Raw genomic sequence first — 15363 nt, 5'->3', positions numbered from 1 at the left:
GCAGGGCTGTACATTGGGTCTTCTCCTCCCTGTCTGTGATTCCTCGCCCTATCCATCTGCTTCCGATCTGTGAATGACCTGCCTCCTCTGTTTGAAATCTCAGGAGTGACCTATTATTGAAAGACTGGAGGCAGGTGGGGGGGCTGGGGAATCACAGACAGGGAGGAGAAGACCCAGTTTACAGTCCAGCCCTAATGCACCGAAATCTTCAAATTGTGATTGAAGAACAACAACATAACAGATTTCTTCACCAAAGGTATTCATTTAATCAGTATTTTAGCGCTATTACAACCACGTATTTACACATCATACAAAATTGGGCTGACAGGTTCTCTTCTCTTTAAATCAGTCCATCTAAATACTGAACAATGTGTCATAAAAAAGTGTTTTTGTAATAAAAATTAATAAGAAAAATACTTTTTTCTTTAGAAACACCCCATTCTAGAAAGAACCTGCTCAAAACTTTTACTCCATTCTGAACCATATCTGTATATACAGCATGTTTAGGATTTAGCGGCTCCTATCCTATGTAGATACTCCACAAATGTCAGTGAAATACCTACCAACACAAGACTGGCCTGATGCAATGGTTCTACACCCACCACCGTCCACTTGATTAGTAATGCTTGGCAGATCAGAGGCTGTACCATATAATACCAGGACAAACTGCGTCAATGTTCCTGAAAAAGAAAAGGAAACCTGGTATTAGATTTTACAATAATTAAAGCTTGGTCGCCATAGACATGACAAATAGTGCGTTCACCTCATAATGTGGAACAAAAGCTGCCTAATCTAGCATTACAGAACACGCTCTTGTAATTCATGGTTTTTAATTATTTCAAATGTGTTTGACATATATGCAATGACCTGTGAAATCCAGGATGAACCTTACAGTCAGTAACTAAGTACTGTGAACACTGCACCTGTTCACTGCAGTTTCAGGATATCAATGTAAAGTAAGGATTATCACCTGTGACGCAAGATTCATTATCACTGCATTAAGGTTGCAGAAAACGGTCCAACCCCATTCAGCCAGTATAATACATGTGACTTCAGACAACTCTAAATTAAGACTAAATTCACAGAGAAAAAAAAAAGAAAGAAAGAAAGAAAACAAAACCCCCCACACATTTTCTTGTCTATGGAAAAAAATAAGATTTTATATTTTCAGTAATTTAGACAGAAAATCTAGAGCTCCAGACATGTCACTCCATCCAGAAGCACAATGGAGATATCTAAGCTTTTGAGGCTGTAGGAATTGAACAGGTTAAGCAATCCTTTAGAGGCGGTGATATAAAGCGCAAGTTAATAAACCGTGAATCCTGGTGGATTTATCAGCTTAAAATGAGATCCCCTGCGGGGGTTAATATAGGCCAAGACCTTATCGATCACTATGAGTAACAGACATATTACATGCAAGTCTGATTTAACTCATAATTAATTATTCACCAGTTTTTAACACGCGATAGGCTCTCCGGTCAGCAAACGTCATGCAGAAACGGATATAAAAATCAGTCCGGATTTGTATTTCTTACATGGAATGTGTAAGGTTTAACTTCCAAAATGCGACTGTGCGGATTTAGTTTTTTTATGTGATCGCTACTTTTGCCTTTTGGAATAAAAAAAGAAAAATTAAATTTTAAGAGGAACGCACTGGATTATCCTTTTTTCTACATGTGGATATTGTTACGAATTTGAGGTTTAAAAATTTGTGGCATCTGGATCCGTCCAAGCCGCTTGTACAGGAGTAGAAGTCACCAAGTGTCTGAGCAGTTGGCTTAGTTTTACAAAAGCATCAGTTTGGGTTATTAGACCCGCGTTCAGCTGGGACTCGCAGCTGTGATACATCTGTACAGAAATGTACTGGTATTACATTCATGTGAAACAGTCCTTCCTCTGCCTCGTCCTGCAGCAACATAGCGCCGTTTGGTTACAGGGGATCTTTCACCAATTCGAACATGCTAACTTGGTGAGATCATGGAATAGCAGCTGCAGAGCCAATTTCTCTTCTCCACTGAGGAGATATCAACTTGTAAAGTTTAGGTTATAATTTATGGTAAGTCCAAGAGGGTGTGCACTTTGTGGGAGAGTTCTTTTCCCCCCCCTTGTATGTTGCTGCTTGCTTATGATTGGTCAGCATAATACATGGCAAAAAAAAAAAAAGAACCCACACATTAGCTTAGAACAGGCTTTCTCCTATGTGAGATGTGTAATCACAGTCTACTCTCCAAAATAGTCTCACTGCCCTCAGAGCTGTATGTAATGTCAAGTGCTGGAAGTAGAACAGAAATTGGCATACACCGTTCATCTCGTGGCAGTGTGTGGGGATCGTCAGTACAGCAGAGCTGTGTCTCATTATAAACATGTCTGCAGCTCTCCTCTCACAGAACTGTCTGTTCTACTGTACTCTCCTCGGCACACTGATTGGCATGAGATGAAACAAAACTGAAAAACATCTTTCAGTTTACAGCAGTCAGTGTGTGAGGAGGATAGAACAGCAGAATTGACAACAACATGAGAGGAGCTGCACACGTGTTTGTAATGAGACAAAGCTCTGCTGTACTGCCCCTCCCCCACACTGACTGCCATGAGATAAAAGGCATATGCAATCTCTGCTCTACTCCCGCACTTCTAATTAATTACACAGTTCTGCACGGAGACCAGTGAGGAAAGCAGATTTATCACGTGTCTCACAGGACAAATCCTGTTAGAAGAGTTTGTGGGGGTTTGTTTTTCCCTTGTAAAATGTTGACCAATCCTCAGAGGGGCAGCAACATATATGGAAAAAAAAGAAGTTCACTCCCAGAGAGACAAAGCTCTGGTAATGTGCCCTTGGTAATAAATCATAAACTAAACTTTATAATCTATGTTAACATCTCCGTAACGGAGAGGAGAAATTAAAAACTAGGGTTTGCGCAGCTCTGCAGCCACTATTCCATAATGAGGCCAAGTTAACTTGTCAAACTGGTGAAAGGTCCTCTTTTATTCCCCTTATTTGAGAAGGCAAAGGACTATAGTCCAAAGTTACATTTTATAACAAAATAACAGCAATTACAGAATCCATAAAGCAGGAGGAAATCTAGTAAATGACAATTGGCAGAAATACTATTTTCTAGACGAGAAAGCAAAAGACCGCTGATATTTATTGCGGGCAGCCTGATTGGCAGTTCCACTGTGTAGCAGGGCAGTGATGAAACAGAGTAAGCCGTAAACGAGACTATATTTTATGAAGAGTCAGGGTGACAGCTCGCAGCACACTGGCGTGTCTGTGCTCTGCTGGGTATAGCGGCAGAACCACAGCCCCTGTCACTAACAATCCTCTTATTCAGGTGTATGGAAGCGTCTGGTGAGCAGACAGGACTCCGCATGTGAATATTAAGCAGCTATCTGGAGCTCTGCACTGGGTGACCCATCTGTGTCTGTGCGATAACAACTTGCCGATCCCTCGCCTCACATTTTCCCTCTCCACACTTGGTTCCACATGCGGAGTTGCCTAATGTAACAAGTCAAATCGAGTGGGTTCAATCCATCATACGGCTGAAAAAATGTAGTAAATAAATAACCTATTTTTCTTATCTTGCCCACGCACCATGAATACACAAACAGTGCACACAGAGGGAGACAGACAGGCCCACGTCCCCAGCATGCAGCACTGAGTGCTGATAAGGTAAATTAACTGCCTTGCCAAATGCCACGATCAATTATGCTGAAATTACCAAAACTGGTATAAACATGTGCATATAAAATATACAAACACACACAAAACACAGACGCTTCAAATGAACCAAGGACAGATGAAGAATGAAAATAATCTTCCCCTGTATGGAGAATCCAATGATCATCTGACGGACATGTATTTATACACAGCTGCCAATCAGAGGAAGCAAAGCTGCAGAAAGAAAGACCGCAGTAGCTATTGTACCTAAACTTTTATCACAGATCACAGCTATGCATTATAGGGATAGTCTTAAGTCGTCCCATGAGCAGCTCAAAGCTATGCAGTCTCCACACTTCCTTGATGCTCCTTTTTGAATGACAGTTCTAATTCAAGAGCTTCATCCTACTTCAAATAAATAATGGTCTGTCAGCATGTGTTCAGAGTGGATAGAAAAGGAGTGGTGCTAGAGACTGCACAAGCATCCACAATAGAAAATACAGATACAAATATCTAGTAAATGTGTAGTATACACAAGATCACCTGTTAGAGCCGAATAAAGTGCAAAATACTTAGTCGAAAATCATGTGCAAGAGAATAAAAACATTTAAAAAAGGGAATTGTACCACAAAACAATGGGTAAAACCCTTGTACATTCCAACTCCTAACAATGAAGTGGCATTCCACCATACCCAATAGTATACAGGCCCGATATAAGTAAACCACATAAGAATAATATTAGTTACCAGAGAGCTAATTGGCAAAACAATAATCATACCAGAACATCATGATGGTGTATATTGGGCTAAGATGGAATAAGGAGGAAAGAAAAGCGGTGCAGCCCCCCGCGTTACACCACCATTGTGGCTTCCTCAGGGATGGCTCACAGACAATTGTGCATATGAACAAGCACAAGGCTGAGGACCGTGAGTCATTATTAGGTGAAATGCTCTGTAAACTGCTGATGGTGCAGGATGAGGACTAGTCATTTTAAAAGACTGATAACCGTTCAGGATCGGGGAGCGAGGGAAAGAAAGATAAGCGCCTAGCTGCTCTCTTAGGCTAGTTTCACACTTGCATTGGGTTGAATCTTCTGGGTCTGTTGCTGCGTCGTTTTGACGCATCCGTTATTTTTGTGTTGTCAACGGATGCAACGGGTCCGTTATTTCACAGGAATCCATTAGCTGATTCCTGTGAAATAACGGACCCGTTGCATCCATTTGGCGTCCGTCTAACGGAATGCGTCGGCTCTGTTTTGTTTTTTTCATTTTTTTCATTCTGGGCATGCTCAGTAGAAATTAGCGGAATCCAGCGGCGGATTCCGTTGTAAAGCACTTTGCAACGGAATCCGCCACCATAGGGATCCATTATAACTATTGACGGATGTAACTGAATCCACCACTAGGAGTCATTTTAACGCAAGCAATTAACGTTACATGCTGCGTTCCTTCCGCCCGGCGGAAGCAACGCAGGTCTGTCACTCGCAATCCGTCATCCATACAAGTCTATGGGAAACAGCGGAATCCGTCAACGGATTCCGCTGTTTTCCAAAACGGCAGATTGCGACTGAAGGGAAAAAACACAAGTGTGAAAGTAGCCTTAATATCAATGTGCTACCTGGTGCTGAATAGGATGGTAGCAGATAACACCGCTGCTGGAAAGTAACTACTGTACATACTGGACCAGCTTCTGGTGGCTGAGCTCCTTGAAGAATGAAAGGAGGTCGCAAGTAAATTGCAAACCTTTTTTATATTCATGCTGTCTTAACTAACTAAGCAATTTAATTACATGAAAATACCGTTAATGAAGCAGACCTGAAAGCTAGTCAAATGGTAAGCTAGAAGGAAAATATATATAAAATAAACACATCTTATAGGTGCTGACATAACACTTATAAACAGCATTTCCCAAGTATCCTAGGCTACGTTTCCTTCCCCTTGGCCCGCTGCCATCTGTTGTGCTCCACATCATGCTTTGCAAGCTGCCCAGTGTGCATCATTGACAATCTCCCTAGGCCTTTTAAAAGCCCATTAAGACACACACCTGTGTCTTGGGATTGTGACTCTTGACTACTATGTTTGGTGTGCTCTACCTTCTGGATATACTGTGCTTTAACTTGCCTTCATCCCTCCTGGCATTGCCCTCTTGATCTGGCATTTCTAGCACTCGTCATTAATACAGAATTTATATATTGGAATGCAGAATGAGCCTGGATGAATATATTTTAGCTAGATATTTATTCAATAAAAGTTATGAAGAAACATCTGTATATGACATCTGGAAAGAGTCGGATTTGAACCATCATCCTCAATTTTTATTTCTTGAAAATTGATAAGCCGTACAGCAATAGCAAAGATCTGCAGCCTATGAATTTCCACTCTATGCAAATGGCTAAAGCTGACAGTATCTCCGCTGCGTGCATGTAATCACCACTGTAAAGCGCTGACAACCTGCCATGTACTTACCAAAGGGATGTCATTGGTTTGGAAACATTTGCTTTATGTTTTTAGGCAGGAGGCACTGCCCTAGAATCTAGAAACTGAAACACTAATATTAAGGATTTTTCAAGTTCAGAAAAAACATTGAAGGAAATGTGTTCCATGTGTGCTGGAAAGATTTTATCACTCTCCGATAAAACAAAGGAGTTGAAATGCTTTAACCTTCCATATGAGAATACAAGTTCAAAGGGCTGTTATTTAAGTCTAAAATGACTTGGGATACGAGGAATGAACAAGTCTCTTGATTTTATCTTGCATCTTTACTTTTAGGCAAGTGTTGAAAGTCTGTGAAGTAACAGTTAACCTACTACCCTAGGCTTAGACGAGAATTTAGAAAACTAACACTGTAAACTGGGGATCATGCGCTCAGCTTTACTCCTTTTTCCGCAGTCGGGTAAGCTGCAGCACGGGGAATCATTATTATTAGTCTTGATGAGTCAACAATATAAATGGCTTCTTACTGGAGACTAAAACAAGACCATTCAACTGTATGAAAGTGATGATAACCAATCATTAGGGCTTACAGTATATCACAAAAGTGAGTACACCCCACGCATTTTTGTAAATATATTATATCTCTTAACAGGACAACACAGAAGATATGACACGTTGATACAATGTAAATTAGTCAGTGTACGGCTTGTATAACAGTGTAAATTTGTAAACTCAACACACAGCCATTAATGTCAAAACCACATGCAACAAAAGTGAGTACACCTCTAAGTGAAAATGGCCAAATTGGGCACAATTAGCTATTTTCTCTCCCTGGTGTCATTAATGTTCCATTGCTCAGATGTGAATGGGGAACAGGTGTGGTACATTTGGTGTTTTCACTCACACACTCTCTCATACTGGAATTCAACATGGCACCTCATGGCAATAAATTCTCTGAGGATCTGGAAAAAAGAATTGTTGCTCTACATAAAGATGGTCTAGGATATAAGAAGACTGCCAATACCCTGACACTGACCTGCAGCACGGTGGCCAAAATCATGCAGTGGTTTAATAAGACAGGTTCCACTCAAAGCAGGCCTTGCCATGGGTCAGCCAAAGAATTGAGTGCACATGCGCCGCATCATATCCAGAGGTTGTCTTTTCAAAGTAGACTTATAAGTGCTACCAACATTGCTGCAGACGTTACAGGGGGATGTCAGCCTGTCAGTGCTCAGACCATACGCCACACACTGCATCAAATTGGTCTGCATGGCTGCAAGCCTGCAAACAGTTTGCTGAAGACGAGCAGACTAAGGACATGGATTACTGGAACCATGTCACGTGGTCTGATGAGACAAAAATAAATTTATTTAGTTCAGATGGTGTCAGATGTGTTTGGTGGCAATAAGGTGAGGAGTACAAAGACAAGTGTGTGTTGCCTACAGTCAAACATGGTGGCAGGAGTGTCATGATTTGGGGCTGCACGAGTGCTGCCAGCAATGAGGAGCTACAGTGCATTAAGGGAACCATGATTGCCAACATGTACTGTGACATACTGAAGTGGAGCCTGATCCCTTCTCTTTGGATACTGTGCCGCAGAGTAGTATTTCATCATGATAACCCCAAACACACCTCCAAGAGGACTATTTCCTTTCTAAGGAAACTGAAGGTAAAGGTGCTGGACTGGCAAGGCATGTCTTCAAACCTAAACCCTATTGAACATGTGTTTGGCATCCTCAAACAGAAGATGGAGGAGCGCAAGATCTCTATATCCACCAGCTCCATGATGTCATTATGCAGGATGGAAGAGGATTCCAGCGGCTCCTGTGAAGTTCTAGTGAACTCCATACCCAAGAATGTTAAGGCAGGGCTTCAAAATTATGGGGGCCATATGAAATATTGACACTTTGAGCACAAATTGGCCATTTTCACTTGGGGTGTACTCACTTTTGTTGCCAGCGATTTTGACATTAATGGCTGTGTGTTGAGTTATTTAGAGGACACCAAATGTAAACTTATACAAGCTGTACACTGACTACTTTACATTACATCAAAGTGTCATATCTTTGTATCAGCATTGTCCCATGAAAAGATATAATAAAATATTTACACAAATATTGAGGGGTGTACTTACTTTTTCAGATATACTGTATAATCGCTGAAGTCTATCAAATTTGTTTACAAAAGCAATTAAAGGCGATATACACCTGGGCACAGAATTTTTTTTCCCATTGCTTATTTGCTTGCTGAACAGTCTTCATTAAAAATGTTCAATCATTATGGTGCTGCAAATGTTTAGGCATTTTATCTAGGTGAATGCTCTGCAAAAATGTTACACCTCCATCAGTACTGCGCATTTCTGAAGGCGCTGTGTTCTCAGTGTTACAGGTAGTAGTTGGGAGGATTTATTGTACCCAGATTTTCATAGCATAGAAAAGTGAAAAAAGTATGGATACCACAAAATCCACTTCTAAAAAATACCACTAAGGAGGAAAACACATGAAAAAGAAATGTTTTGTATTGATATATGAGCTCATGAATGCAGCCTTAAGCCCTATGCCCATGGGAGAAAATACCTGTGGATTTTGCTGCGGATTGTCTCGATTTTCCAGATAAATCCGCAGGTTTGCTATCCTATGGGATTTGGGTCGTGCTGTTTCAATGCTGCGGATTTTGCACCTGCGGAAAATGCTGCGGATTTCCCGCAGCCACAAAGAACTGCATGTCAATTATTCCTGCGTATTGTCCTGTGGATTTCCTACCTTTCTACTATGGAGATACAGGGGGGAAATCCGCAGGAATAATGCTCGAATTCCGCAAGAAATCTGCAGCAATGGATAGCTGTGGAACCGGGGAGCTGCTGCGTGAACCTGCGGAAATACCTGCAGAAAATTGCGCAGGTATTCTCTCCTGTGGGCACATGGACTTAATATGCACAGACTTGCCATCCAACCTATATTACTGGGAGAGTCACTTTCACAAGAGAAACATCTGAAACTGTGATCAGATAGCAAACTGCAAATTAACAGATCTGAAAATGAATGTAGGAAGGAAGATTACACACTACTTAATGAAATTGAATAAAGCTTTAAAGGTAACTATAAACAAATATAAAACATTTTTTCAATGTCAAAGGTGTCCATAAACAAAACAAAACAGTAAATTACAGCAGTTGGAGTAGAACTGCTCTATAAAATTTGTACTTCCTTTATATTATTAGGTATCAGGTAAAAATATGAATTAAAGGGTACCTATCCTGTATGCACCCAGAACCACGAGCAGTTCTGGGAGCATGTTGCTAATCCCTGCCTAGCAGTTCCAGCCTATAGTAGCATAGATAAAGGATTGTTTAGAAGTATTACTAAATATCCTTTATGATATGCTAATGAGACCAGCGACTAGTCGCAATGGCGTTAGTTTGCTTGGCTAGTAGGCCCCCTTAGCATGTAAGCACGCCCCTGTGGGCATGCGAACATGCTAATGAATGCGCAGCACCAGAGGCATGGTCGCGCTCACCTCTCTGCTGCCACCGTGCCAGATGCTGGATTTCGGCTCAGTGCACATGATCCCCGGACTTTCGGTATGCGTACACGCGTACTATGAAGCTGGGTGTACGCGTTCCGGCTTCAAACTGGTGTAGTGCACCTGACCGGAAGTGCAGGGGACTTCAGATCATACATACTGACTCTGTGGCCTGGAGTTCTGAGGCGGTGCAACGGACACAGGTACGCACCTCACTGCCGATGATGACGCTAGGCACTGGGCAATGAATAGCATGTTATTACGCCCACAGAGGCGTTCTAACATGCTAAGAGGGCGGAATGAGCGCAAGAACTAAAGCTCCTGTGACTAGTCCCTGTGCTCATCAGCATCTCATAAAGGGTCTTTAGAAATACCTTTTCTAAAGATCCCTTTAACTATGCTACTAGCTACAGGGACGGCTAGGCAGTGATTAGCAATATGCCCCCAGAACTGCTCGTGGTTCTAGGTGCAATTGCACCTGACAGGTTACCTTTAAAGTTCAATAAAAACTTGGAATTAATCAATGTTAATGACAAAAAAACAAAAACAAAACAAAAAAAAAACAAAAAAAAAAACAAACTTACCATAGTTATTGTTGCTACTCGAGTTTTCAATCTCCAGTACCCACTCTCCTGCAGGGTCTTCATCCCAAGAATGTGTGCTCATGAATGCCCAGTCATTAAAACCATCGCCAGAGTAATCGTGAGGCCTGAATAAATAATGGAAAAGATTAAGAAATCAAGGTTCTTGCCCCACAAAAAACCCCTCTGATCATATGACTCTCCTAGAGCAACCATGGAGTCACTCAAAGCCTCTAATCTAGGAAAAAACTGAAAACCATTGAACAGCAGTCACAATGAGTTATAATTGTCTAAAGATTGATCATTTAGTGTAAGTCACGTTCTGACACATCAGGGTAAAAGAAAAATTCTGTTTTTGAATATGTGATAAAAAAAGAAAGCTGCAACATTGGCAATGTGGTTACCTGGGTGCTAGAAGACAAGAGCGAGTGCCCGTAGGACTAGTCAGATACATGGCGAGGTCTCCTCTGCGATTGTAGGACAATGTTATCCGGGCTTGAAAATGCTCCAATGTGCTGATGAAATTGGACATCCCGTTGCAGGGCTCCACTTTTCGCCTGACTTCCAATCGCTTCCCTATGTCCCTAGGAATCAGAACAGCATTTGTTTATGCCAATTAGTGATCTTGTTTGCAAAATGAAAAAGAATGTGAATTATTTAGGTCACTTGCCATCGCAGTCGCTCATTAACAATGGATCTTGAACCAATTTCAATATGGCTTTAGAAAATAATAAGAGCTAAATAAAACATTTGGCTGAATGAAGAGTAAACATGATATTGGGTATAGAAACAATTCCGTGTCAGAGGGTCATCCTCCCTTCTGGATACTAATACATCTCTAAACAAAGGGTCAAATCAAGACATAGGACACACAATGGAGGATAGGAAGATACTGTGCACAGCCGATTTGCCAGCGTCGGTGCTGCGGATGCCAATCCCAGGCACACTCTGCCAGAATGCTGTTGGGGCAGAGACTGCAGAAGAGAATACATGCCAAAGAACCAGGTGTTCCTATCACAGCCCACTGTTCATTGTTTTATAGAATGGTACCACATGCACCCTTTACACTCCAGGAATTATAGGCAAATCCAAAAAAGTAATATATTCTTGTGCATTATAAAGAAATTAAGAAATAAATGTGCAAAGACACCAGGTATCGGAAAGAATGGTAACGTTTGAGGCCCGAGGGCACATATCTGTTGCGGTTATCTCCGAGAACAGATGGGTGAAATTCAACAAAAACTCTAAAAGGTTATTAGAATCCGTCAGCTTAACCCCAACCACACGTAGAGCAGGAGATGGAGCGGCAGCCGCTTTCCCTGCAGGGCTCCATTCATGCTCAGTTGCACAGAAGTCTCATTGAGCCTCTGGCTTTGACCCAGTCAGGTGTGAATAGTTTGTGTGTCTAAATCCAAAGAGCCAAATCCAGGTAATACATAGTCTGTTCCCAAGACTGACTGAGCATTTATATCTTCGTGAGGAGCAACGTTAGCCATAACAGCAGGAGCTGTATCCATTTACATGTGTTCTTCACAGAAACGACAAAATGATATATTCTCCTTTCTGGGAAATGCCAAAGAATGAAAGTCTTGTTCACTTGTTGAACTTATTGCCGCCCAGAATAGGTACATCTGAACTTCATCATTGAAAAAGGTCAGATCTTCCCAGTATAGCTATCTAAGCCATGATTGTATCTGACAGTAGCAGAAAGTTTTATTTTATTCAACGCTTTTGAAATATAAAAAAAAAAAAAGAAGCCGATTCAGGGACCAGACTTCAATCATGTAACCACAGGATACAGGTATTTTAATCTCGCAAACTAGCACAAGACAGAAAATGTCATTCCGATCAGTTGTACAGTTTTCTATCCAGAGCATGATTTAGTGGTGGTAATGGCAATAGCCGGCCTTTAATTCCATACTACACTCCAGCCAAGTACTTGGGAGCAATAGTACAACTTGCCGACCATTTATTTTAATTTTGATGTCTTGCAGTTAACTCCTAATTGGCGCGACAATCAGAGAGCAGAGCTGAATACTTCCAATCAGACGGCCGGCAGTGACACCTCCACCCTGCCCCCATACACGAGCTCCATCAGTGGCTGCAGTAATTAAACGTATAGTCTGCAGAGCAGCATGCGGAAAATGACTCAGACACAATTACAAAGAAATTGTGCTGACCCCATAAAACGGGCCAGTGTACATGAACAAGACTACTGTGTACTCTGTATAGGCCCACACCAAATGTGCTGGGACTCCGAGGAACAGAAGATAACAAATGCAGCTCATAAATGCTGGCGCTTGCAATCATTGCTCCATGGCTCAAAACCAAATCTAGTTTTATTCATTGGACAATTTATCTTTTGACACACATCATAAAGGTAATAGAGCCATACTTAAAAGTAGACTATAGTGCAGGAAGTTGAAAATTAGCATTAAAACATTTCCAAAATGGAAAAGCACGGTGGCTCAGTGGTTAGCACTGCAGTCTTGGGTCCTGGATAGACATGAGCGGACCCGTGGATGTTCGGTTCGGCGGGTTCAGCCGGATACCCAAACATGAACTAAACCGGAATATAAGTCACTGATTGGGAGGTTTGGGTCTTCGCCCACATGCAGCCATCCATAAACAGATCACTTCTGGGGGCGGGTGGATGGGGTTTTTCCTTGGGGTGCACACTACATCCGATCATGCTGTTGTTACCCCCAGTGCGAGGCTCTCACACACCACAAGTGGCTCTCACTGGGCTGAGGACCGCGAGCACCTGAGCACAGTGATGCTCGCATACGTAAAGTGCCCGAACTCTGATTTCTTATATAGTCTGTGTTTGGTATGAACACCGAACCTTTGGTTCGTTCATCTCTAGTCCTCAAATTCCACCATGGAAAAGATCTGCAAGGAGTTTGTATGTTCTCCCAGTGTTTATGTGCATATTTGAACTTTGATCGATCTTAACTCCAGTTTTTTTAAGTACCATAAAATTATATATAATTGGAAAGATAATTGTAGAAGGTAAGCAAGGAATTGTGTTCAACTATCTAAAACTTCGATCCACCTAACGTCCTTAGGTTGATATGAACCGGCTTTCCTTGATTGCAAGACTGGAATATAAATCAATGAGCAGAACGGTTTACAAGGATTGATAATAATGGATTCGTAGAGGCAGAAAAATGTGTTGGTAGAAGAAATATGGGACTGTTTAGGCAACAGAACAAAATTATCTGGGTATATAGAATGATGATCTAAAATTGCACACCAAGCCATTTTTAGTACCAATGCAAAAATGGAAAAGATTATCAGGGCTAAGGGGTGCTTCACACATTGCTAGATCGCTACCGAAATCGCTGCTACGTCACGGTTTTGGTGACGCAACAGTGACCTCATTAGCGATCTCGCTGTGTGTGACACTGCTGTGAGATCGCTGCTCGTTACACACAGCCCTGGTTCGTTTTCTTCAAAGGCGCTCTCCCGCTGTGACGCACAGATCGCTGTGTGTGACAGCGAGAGAGCAACGAAATGAAGCGAGCAGGGAGCAGGAGCCGGCATATGGCAGCTGCAGTAAGCTGTAACCAAGATAAACATCGGGTAACCAAGGGAAGCCCTTTCCCTGGTTACCCGTAATTTACCTTCGTTACCAGCCTCCGCCGCTCTCGCTGCCAGTGCCGGCTCCTGCTCTCTGGACATGTTAATTAACCTGATATGTACTGTAGCTAGGAGAGCAAGGAGCCACCGCTAAGCAGTGTGCGCGGCTCCCTGCTCTCTGCACATGTAGCTGCAGTACACATCGGGTTAATTAACCCAATGCGTACTGTAGCTAGGAGAGAAAGGAGCCAGCGCTAAGCAGTGTGCGCGGCTCCCTGCTCTCTGCACATGTAGCGACGTTATGAACGCTGCTGCGTCGCTGTGTTTGACAGCTAAGCAGCGATCATAACAGCGACTTACAAGGTCGCTGTTACGTCACAGAAAATGGTGACGTAACAGCGACGTCGTTGTCGCTATGTGTGAACCCAGCCTAACACTCATGTTATCTGGGCATAGGAACAATGGGACAGATCATCACCACATTTGGTAGTGACAGAATAAAGTATGGAAGGAGAAGAACTAGAGAAGATCTGTATCCAGGTTGCAAACCCTCCTCCATGAAGGGAAGTATAACTGCAGAATTTGAGTGATTACTGGGACTATAAATGCAAAAAAAAAAATAAGTTACATATTGTATGCTAAACTAAAGCCTCCTGCACGATATCATTTCCAAGATGGTGAAGCATTTATATTTCAATAGTATTCAGATCCAGGTCATGTTGCTGCTTTGTGATAAACGTGAGTTCTGGATAATCCTATTTCGGTTGTCGAAAAGGCTGAAGACTGCCCTGACCTTAACACTATTGAAAATCTCAGGAGCTAAGCTAATTAAACCTTTCAAGACCCAGAGATTATTCACGTTTGTACTCTTATTTTTTATTAAAGGGAATCTGTAAGCAGGTTTTTGCTATGTAAGTGGAGGACAGCATGATGTTGTGGTTAAAAAGCAACTGTGCCTCTCTTATCTGTGTACTATTCTTTACTTAAACTAATAGCTTTATTACCCTGTGATTAACATTGCAGGACTAGAAATGCATGTGCAAAAAAATCTGATAAGTACCCAGCTGTGATTGATACTTCACAGTCTATGCACAATTTCTACGGAGAGCCTGGTGTGGGCAGGACAGGTCCCTGGGCTCCGCTTCATACTTAAAACTCAATTCTTTAATATGTCAGAATTGCTGCACCCAGTAATCTATGTGTTACACTGTTGGATTCAGAATCTCCTTCCCTACACTATGTTGCTGTCAGATGAGGTAGCAAAAACCTGCTGACAGATTCCCTTTAAGAACTAGAATTTCTATATTTTTACACTAATATAGTAATTCTGAAAGACAACAGTTAATTTTACCCTACGTCATGCACACGCGCTGGCATTGAGGTTCTGAGCAGGCGTACTTTGATCTGCTCTGAACATGGCAGATCAAAGTATTGTAGTGCGCCTGCGCAGCACCTCAATGCTGGCGCGTGTGCATGACGTAGGACGTGTAGGACACTTTTTTGTCTATAACTGCTACTAAGATTTCTTTAAAAAAATATATAGAATTACATTTGATTCCAAAGATACACAATGTTATGGCATTATTAGAAA

The 15363-nt window shown here is 41.9% G+C and overlaps 1 protein-coding gene across 1 annotated transcript in view; it reads right to left on the bottom strand.

Moving 5' to 3' along the window:
• FURIN (furin, paired basic amino acid cleaving enzyme) overlaps positions 1-15363 on the bottom strand; it is a 267831-nt gene that overhangs the window by 22922 nt on the left and 229546 nt on the right. Inside the window, exons 13-15 of the mRNA XM_075345887.1 lie at positions 10595-10774; positions 10194-10318; positions 564-680 (exon numbers count right to left, since the gene is read on the bottom strand). Of these exons, the coding sequence (XP_075202002.1) occupies positions 564-680; positions 10194-10318; positions 10595-10774 (422 nt within the window). The remainder of the gene's footprint in view (positions 1-563; positions 681-10193; positions 10319-10594; positions 10775-15363) is intronic.

The sequence above is a fragment of the Anomaloglossus baeobatrachus genome, chromosome 4 (assembly GCF_048569485.1).
Source record: "Anomaloglossus baeobatrachus isolate aAnoBae1 chromosome 4, aAnoBae1.hap1, whole genome shotgun sequence".
NCBI classification, from domain to species: Eukaryota; Metazoa; Chordata; class Amphibia; order Anura; family Aromobatidae; genus Anomaloglossus; species Anomaloglossus baeobatrachus.
Note: the sequence above shows the minus strand (reverse complement) of the source record. Positions and strands in the feature narration are given on the sequence as shown.